This window comes from Haliaeetus leucocephalus, unplaced genomic scaffold (assembly GCF_000737465.1).
Source record: "Haliaeetus leucocephalus isolate CR32 unplaced genomic scaffold, Haliaeetus_leucocephalus-4.0 Scaffold140, whole genome shotgun sequence".
In the NCBI taxonomy this organism is placed as follows: Eukaryota; Metazoa; Chordata; class Aves; order Accipitriformes; family Accipitridae; genus Haliaeetus; species Haliaeetus leucocephalus.
The window spans coordinates 15627224-15636058 of record NW_010972576.1 but is presented as its reverse complement, the minus strand read 5'-3'; the positions used below and the strand labels follow the sequence as shown (position 1 = coordinate 15636058).

The 8835-nt window shown below is 40.0% G+C and overlaps 2 protein-coding genes across 2 annotated transcripts in view; both read left to right on the top strand.

The window, feature by feature from the left end:
* CFI (complement factor I) overlaps positions 1-6052 on the top strand; it is a 14584-nt gene extending 8532 nt beyond the window's left edge. The window contains exons 7-12 of the mRNA XM_010586247.1: positions 485-523; positions 1021-1124; positions 1762-1877; positions 2582-2856; positions 3993-4094; positions 5613-6052. Of these exons, the coding sequence (XP_010584549.1) occupies positions 485-523; positions 1021-1124; positions 1762-1877; positions 2582-2856; positions 3993-4094; positions 5613-5830 (854 nt within the window). The 3' untranslated portion in view covers positions 5831-6052. The remainder of the gene's footprint in view (positions 1-484; positions 524-1020; positions 1125-1761; positions 1878-2581; positions 2857-3992; positions 4095-5612) is intronic.
* A 2512-nt stretch (positions 6053-8564) lies between these two features.
* PLA2G12A (phospholipase A2, group XIIA) overlaps positions 8565-8835 on the top strand; it is a 7289-nt gene continuing 7018 nt past the window's right edge. Inside the window, exon 1 of the mRNA XM_010561059.1 lies at positions 8565-8735. Within this exon, the coding sequence (XP_010559361.1) occupies positions 8565-8735 (171 nt within the window). The remainder of the gene's footprint in view (positions 8736-8835) is intronic.

Sequence of the window (8835 nt, the reverse complement as noted above, 5' to 3'; positions counted from 1 at the left end):
AAACACCCACACACACAACGCAATGTGAGGGGGGGGGGGGGGGGGGGGATCCTGTTACCTAATGCTCCTTTGGGCTTTAGAAAGTCCAAAAAGTTGATGGGGCAAGAGGAGTAATTTCTGTTGTTTCCTCGTGGAGAAGAATGGGATATCACTTTAGACATCAAAAACCAAAAAAAGGCCATTTCTCAGGGTGTTTTTGCAGAAGGGCTCCCTAAGCATGGAAAGCAGAGTAGATGTCATGTAGTTATAAATGAGTATCTGTGGGATGTAGGTCATTTGTAGGCTGAGCAGCCAGAGTGTCTAGCAGGAAAGGAAGCAGCAGGCACCAGGCTGAGAGAGTATTGCTGTCCATGTGAAATGCTGTGCCCTTATGCATTTAAAGCGTGTACCATGATTTTGGCACACAAACATATAATCAAGTAATAGAACAAATTTAAATGTTTGCCAGTATTTTTAGTATTTTGTTATTCTACTACAGGCAAAGGCACAGACAAAGGTGCTGAAAAACACAGTATGGATGAAGGTAAGTGTAACTAACTCTCCAAAACCAACAGCATACCCTCTTGTTAGTGGCCTTCTAGCTACCAGCCAGCTGGCCAGATCCAGAACATTCAGATATTTGGACTTTGTGATTTGGTAATATACATTCTGGGGCTTACTATTTGTCTCGCTTTCCACTAATTTCAAGAATACCATAATAATTCATCCTGGCTGAGGACTCACATCTGCATGTTTTGGCAACTGGTGGAGGTAAACCCTCAGCAAATCTAGGGGAACTGCTTCAAAATTATTTGCATGAATGCAAGCAGCAGTGGAAAATGAAGAGAAGTAATGTGATGCTAAGACACAGGCAATTTCCAAAACAAAAACAGATGCCAAAATTTTTGGTCTTTGCTTTCCTGCTACTTCAGCTACTGGCATATTCACAGCACTCAAATTTTCATGATAAAGATAAACCTGTCTCTGAATAGAGAGAACAGATACCTGAATTCTGAGACACATTCTTCCTTTTTGTTAAAGAAAGAAAAATGATAAAGACGCTTCTTCGCCAAGTACACTGCGGTCTTACAAATCACACATTAACTCGACGGAAAAGAATCGTAGGTGGAGAGATTGCAAGAAAGGTAAAAAAAAACCACCTTACCAGATATGAGTTTGTTCAGCATCAATTTAAATGGGCATTATTTTCCTTCTGTTAAAATGTACAGAAATAACAAAATCAGCTACAACACTAATTTAATGGTTTGCAGCAGTAGTGGCATTGCACTGAATGAAAGTAAAGAGAAGCACAATTCATAAAGTAAAATACGAAGTTGCAAAATTGAGCTTTACAGTACAAGTACACACTGAAAATGATTCAGCAAAATACTTAATACTATAGCTAGAAATAACAATTCTGACAAAATGGATTTAAATTTGCGCCTTTGAAACACAATACAGTAAAAAATGCTATACTTGATCATACCAGGTAGGATTCTACATCTGTTTCTCTGATTGCAAGGGGTTTGTTTCATGACAGAAAGCTGGAGGGAAGGAGGCATCGCAAAAAGTCAGAAGATTGAACAAAACTACTGCATTTTAGAACAGATATCCTTTACATCAGATGGAGCCCAATTCACAATTTCTGGATAGCAGATTTTTTATTTACGATCAGATATATTCAAGGAGATGAGGTGATACCAACAAGTGTGTTTCCCTTTATGTACTAAAAATAGTACAATTATTATGATTTCAGATTATTTGGTGGTTTTGTTTGAATAGGGTGAATTCCCTTGGCAAGTGGCAATTAAAGAAACTGGCAGTGAAGGTGCAACAGTGTACTGTGGAGGCGTTTATATTGGTGGCTGTTGGGTTCTGACTGCTGCACACTGTGTCAGGTAAAAACAACAAACTGGGAAATTATTTTCTTCTTGCAAGGCAGAAAGATTGATTTGGATATTATTGCCCTTCTTAGCTACCTGTTTTCTAATTCCTATTTGCCTATTGAATAAAACAGTTTAAAACACTGACTCACCCACATTAACGATGGGGAAGATTCAGAGAAAGTAGAGTATTTTGGCAGTGAACAGAAACATGAAAAAGTAATGATGAGTTTGAAGAGACACAGCATTCTTCAGTCCGATAGTAGGCAGGCAGGATTTCACTTTGCCTGAAAGGGAGATACAAGGGACTTCATCTCTTTCCCATCTCTACCCTGGGGAACTTCAGGATCTGTTCCCTGAGAACATCCCTGGGGTCATGTATTCCCCAGAACAAGCAAGAGCATCCCATCCACATCTGCTCACTCTTCTTTCACTTGAAATCAGAGGCATAAATGCCTGCTCTCTCTTTGTCACAGCACTAAACACAGAGGCTGGCCTTTAATTTTTTTTGTATCTGTTGCAGTACGCAGCAGTGTCACCTGCCTTGCGTTTGCTATACTTCAGAAAAACCTGGACATCAAGTCCAGAAAGAAACTATATGTATATAATATGAATTTTTATTCTAGAGAAACTTCAATAAAATACAGAAGTTTACAGCTAGTTGAAATGTACAGTGTGCTAAGTACCAAAACATATTTTATGTTACTGTTTTTTTCCAGGGCAAATCGAGTTCATCTGTACCGTGTCTGGGTTGGACTGTTGCATACAATACTGTACGACCAAGAAACGGATACTTTCAGTCTAAACCGACTGATAATCCATGAAAATTATAATGCATCAACTTATGAAAATGACATTGCTCTGCTGGAGCTGAAAGGTTTTGGGAAAGGAGAATGCTCCCTGCAACAGATCACACCTGCCTGTATCCCCTGGTCAGAGTATATGTTCAAGGCTGGTGACAGATGCAAAGTTTCTGGATGGGGACTAGAGAAAGGTATTTGCTTTAGTGCTTACTACAAGAATGTATTATTTGTATCACTTGCTTTCTAATTGTGGTGAGCTTTCATTTTGAAAAGGCTGAAGAGTAGTTGTGCACAAAGCGCTCAGAAGAGGCTGAGTACAGAAAACAGGCTGTGGTTCAGCATTCAGCTATCACTGTTGGTTCTCTTTTCTGTACTGCTTCCTCTGCTGTTTTACCTACTTAGTAAATTGATCTGGAAGACACCCCTGGTTGAAAACTACCCTGATATTAAGAAATGTTCCTTTTGCCAATCTAAGATTTCTATTACCTGTGGTGACCTGGTAATGACATTTAACAAGTGGCGGTTTGTAGCTCACAGTGGCCCATAGTCACAGCCTGTCCTCTTGTCTGCTGCCCAAGAGGATCTGAGCTGCAGCCAACAGTTATAAAACTCAGCACATCTTGTCTCAGCCATGTTTGACTTTAGCCCAAAGATGGTTGCACAGACACAGATAAGCCAAATGTAATCACGTTTTCAAAGATTTGGGAAGCGTTTGTTTTGTATCACAGTGATTACAGCCTGGTGTCGGGAGCTACCACATACTGGTTGTGAGGCTTTCCCTGTGCATACTCAGTAGCAGTCCATAAAGCAAATGCAAAGTTGGGAACTACTCGCAAGTGGACAGAGAACAAAACAGAGAATCTCCTTAACCTTGTGAATACATAGTTCACCTGTATCTTCAGTATCTGGTCCATCCATCTCGAAAAAGGCATAGTAGAATTGGAAAAAAGGTAACAAGGATGATCAGAGCCACATCTCTGTTTCCTAGAACACAATATACCAGTTTCCCAGTGTCTGAAAACCTTGATATGGAAAACAGAAAAAAATGAGGAAGACAAGGAAAGGGAAAGGGTGAAAATGTCACAAGATGAAAGTACTGTATTTAACACTGCAATTAAACCACTCTGCTTTTATTTTGAAATACATGTCCAATGTACTGCAATTCATATGGGGTAAGTGGCAGTGGCAGTTTAAGCTATATGCTTTATCATGTTGAAGATTATATTCTGTAGATAAGCAAATATATAACTTTCAATTTATGATATTAAATGTGTCTCGTGTACTTAACCATTTTTAATTTAGAAAAGTTTATTCTTTTCTTTTCTAGGTTATACCAAACAATATATCCTCAAGTGGGGCAATGTTAATTTATTCCAGAATTGTTCTGAAATGTATCCAGGACGATTTTTTAAACAAATGGCATGTGCAGGCAAGCATCAATTTTCTTACTATAATTTCTCTACCATCAAACCCACTGTTTATAAGGTCAGACATACTGGCTTAGAATCTTTTAGACTTGGGAAAGACAATAAACTGATTGCCACAGTATCACCATTAGCAAAATGCTAGCCATTGGAGCCTAGATGCATCCACCATTATGTATCTATTTATAAACAGAGTTAAGATGACAGTATGCCAAGTTTATATGTTTATGTGGGCAAATTTCAGCATGCAATTTGAGTTATGTTTTCTAAATACACAAGCACTTCACAGCCCACTGAACTTCCTACCTTTGATTCTGATTCAGCAACATATTTAAGCAAATGCCTGTCTTAGAGCATGTTAGTAGTCCCGTTGACTAGAATGTGACTATTCATCTGCTTAGACATTTGCCACTACCACACTGCACACCAGGAAAAATACGATTTAACTTTTCAAACTAAGATTAGTCTGGCCCGGAAACTGGTTGTCACTCCTAGTACTAAAATAAGGATTTTGAATACAGATTTTTTTGCTTCTCATGTAACGAAAGGTATAGCCAAACACATGACTAAAAGAGCAATGAGTATTCAACTTACAGAGCAGCTAGTTTCAATTGTTCTTTAAATCAAAATTAAAGGCAATATTTAAAGAAACTTAATGAGAAAAATAAAAACCAGATATAAAAGCCAAGTCATTTGTGATAAATTCAGCATGACATCTATAAGATATTGGGTTTGTCTACTGTGCAAGTTCCGTAACTTATCTTCTTGATCTCCAATGTATTTCAAGTGATCATACTTTAGCAGGAGGGAACAAAGACAGTATCACATGGGACAACATCAGAAAAGGGATATCTGGGGTTAGCTTCCCCTCCCTGATGCAAATACAAACTTTGGTATTAAGGGCTAGTATCCATGGGAGTTAGTTATACAAGCAAATATTAATTAAACTGAGTAAAGTTTAATCCCAGCATTCACATGCTCTCCTTCTTGTACCTGCCCACCTATTTTCATAAAGCTGGTAGAGAAAATAATTTTGAGGCCTCTGCCTGTCTGTACAGCTTTGTACAGATGAAACTGGCCAATGAATTATTGGGTGGAGGACACCAAAGGCAGACATGTAGTCATACACACATTACAATAGCTCCATTTCCATAGGAATCAGCCTACAAATCTTTATACCTTTTTCCTCCCACTTTTGTTCACTTTTTATGAGCTAATTCTAATGATATAATAGGCAATATGGCTGAATTCTTCTCATTGCACAGGGTAAAACAAGACTCCTATCACTGACATCAAACCAAAGTAAGAGAATTTGGGCCAGCCACAAATGTAAAGAGAGGCTTCGCACTTAAAAAGAAATGAGAAGTAATAGACTGAAGAGGTTAGGAACCTCCTGTACTGGTGACCATTAGACAAATATCTGTCAGGAAGCGACACGGACCTGAAAAACCTCCTGAGCTCTGTTTTGTGTGCTAGCTTGCATATGAACTTATTTTTGCTTTTTATTTCCTCTTTTGCTTCAGGTACTTACGATGGCTCCATAGACAGTTGCAAAGGCGATTCAGGAGGACCCTTGGTCTGTTTTGATGCAGAAAATGTGGCATATGTCTGGGGTATTGTGAGTTGGGGTGAGAACTGTGGGGAGGCTGGTCACCCTGGCGTGTATACAAAAGTTGCCAGCTATTATGATTGGATTAGCCATCATGTGACAAGGAGTCTCATTGCACGGTATAATATCTGAAGCTCGGAAAATTAAATACTTCCTTCTTATCACCCATGCAAAAATGAACACTAGTCCTTTTTTACAATCAGCAGCCATGTAACTTAGCAACAATTAGTACAAATCTTTAAAGAATATATTTTGAAAATGAGTACCACAATTTTGCAGAAGCCTGTAGGAAGAGAATTTTACAGTCACGAGTCCACAGCAGAAGTCTCTAATAAAAGCACAGAAATTAAAATATCTTTTTTCTTGTTGTTCCTTTGGGTTTTTTCCACATTTCACATTGCATTTCAATTGCGGTTGTTTATTTATTTAAAATGGACAACCATACTGAAAGCAGGGGTTGGAAATTGACTGCACTGGCAATATGTGAACTTCACAGAAAGGACAGCAACCAGAGTACTTTAAAGAACTTCCATCATCTCAAGGTCTAGATCACTAGAAACCCTCAGGATGCTGCCTTACTTGGCAGCTGATTCCTTAGGCTTACTGCGAAAGTAGACTTCAGACCATCTATTAATTGACAGATTGACTATGATCATGAGATTTGTTGTAATGCAACAATTACCCAAATAACTCTGGTGGTAGTTTTTTCAGCTACAAACTCAGACAATTTTTATCTAGTTAGTATACCTCATCTGATCGTCTAGCATGGGGCAATTTTTGTAGCTTTAAGTTTTATTAATTTAACTGCAGCTGGTCACAAACAACAAAGGAATTTTAAAACTTGAATCTTCAATTTAAATAAAAAGCATCTCTACTATCTTAAGTTCTCTGTGTATGTGTATATATATATTTCTAGTATCCAACAAACTTTTAACATCAAGTAGGGGTTTACCACATATATATGTATTTTTACATATATATACAGGCACACATACATGTACACACAACTTATATAACAATATAAATATATAAAAATAAAAAAAAGTCTATACATTATACATATAGACTTAATTCTGCAAAACCAAGTTACAGATCTAAAGTTAAAAATTACGACTTTCAGTCATAAACCCCTCCACCAGATTCTCAAATTAGCACAAGCTTCCTACACCAGTATACAGAAGCATGAAATAGTAATGCCAAGAACGAAAATCCAGCGCCTGATCCTGCAATGTTCAGTCAGGGGGAGTTTTGCTACTGCCTTAGCTGACCCAGAACTGGACGAAGACAACGGGCCATCAGCAAAACTGGAATGATTAAGCAGAAAATCCTTCTGCTTTCACCAATCCTTGTGAGGAATAAATGGCATCTGTTCACACAAGACAGTTGTTGTGGTCGTGTTTTTTCTATAATTCACCATAGTCTGTTTCAGACATTTTTACATTTTCAGTGACTTTGTCTTCCAATCTTGTAAAAAACCCACATCAGCATGAATTTGTCCTGTAAAGACACTGTCAATCACCAATAACTAACGTAAGGGTATGAACTGCTTCTCTTAGCCCCCTCCCAACAAGACTTGCTATTTAGGAAAGCATTTAAGTATATTCCTACACAGGAATTATTTTGTAAAGTAATCATAGGGAAAAGCTGGACAGGTATAGGAAGAGCTCCCTCTTTTGTTTGACTTAACTTCTGTAAAGAACTTTTTCCACCTCTTTCTCCAGTTAACTACAAATAATATTAAATGCTGAGGTTAAAAAGAAAAAACAGTAGAATATTTACCATGCTCTGCCTGTTGGTCTGGAATTCTCTTGGTTTTCTTTCCGTTTCCTTTTCTTCTTTACAGTTAACTTTGTCCTGAACATACTACTATGTTCTGAGGGATTCCACACATCTTAAACCAGAACTTTCATTACAAACAGTAAAACAATTTCCACATGGTTCCACTTTAGCTCATCTCTGAAGCATCCAGAACTTAAATATAAAATTAATAAAAATTTTATAATAAAAAACCCTGACCACCACAAAACCAAACAAGATGTTTAGCAAGCGAGTTAATTTTGGTCTGATTTTTCTTTTCAGCAAATCAAGACTGGGCTTTTAATGTTTAACAGATATACTTTCATTTTGCCTTCTGTTACAACCCCGTCTTGCACGCTGGATGATGTTACCTGAAACTGAATCACTCACATGTGCAAAGCTCACTGGATCAGTTTCCTTCACATTGAACATCATCATAAAATTAGGTTAACATTTTAACACTTCAAGTACATATTCCCTACTGCATTTTTTTGGCTTCTAAATGAGCGTGGCTTCCAAAAGGTCATGTTTTTTCCAGCTGTATTAGTACAAGTTCTCCACCAGACTGCACAGAAGGAGAGCAGTATGCGGTTTTGGGCACGCTCCTCCCATAGGCAGCGTTTGCTGGGAGCCACCGCACTAAGCGAGCCCCGATGTGGTTGGCATTAAACCTGCCCTTCCTTCCAGCCAGCCCCACAGCTGCAACACCTCAGTGGCTGCCTGGAAAATCAGCCTTTCTGTCTTTCCTCCAAAACGCTGTTGCTGTCTCTCCTATTTAGCAACGCCAAGTTCACCACTTGTAACACTGCCATCAAATAAAGGCTCTCCAAAATACAAAAGGCCTGGGGTTTGGTATCCTCTGATAGCACCGGTACCTCCCAGGGTGCTCAGCCAGCACCGCCGTGCCACACAAGCCGGCAGCCAGCTGCTCTCCCGGTTTGTGCCGGGCACGTTTGGAAAAGGTCCCCCCACGGAACAAGGGGCACCGTGACGTGCTGGAGGCGGCGGCGTTTCTCCTGTTGGAACAGGCCCTGCTGCAACGGGGGCAGGTGCTAGGCCGCGTGTTGCAATGCCGCCTCCTCTTGCCATCTGCAGGTGGGGGGGAAAGGCTCTGCCCGACCTCCCCCTTTCCCCCCTCAGAGCCGTCACCGACTTTTCTCCCTCTAACCCGCCCCGATCGCTCTCTCCGACAGCTGACTGTCGGCAGCAGCCCAGGAAAAGGCGTTCTGCCCGCCAGCAGGTGACTCGCGGCGCGGCCCCAGCCCTACTCTCGCACAAGGCTGTTCCCCTCCTCCGGCGGAGGGCCCGGCGGACGGCCGGGACCCCCCGCCCTCTCTCCC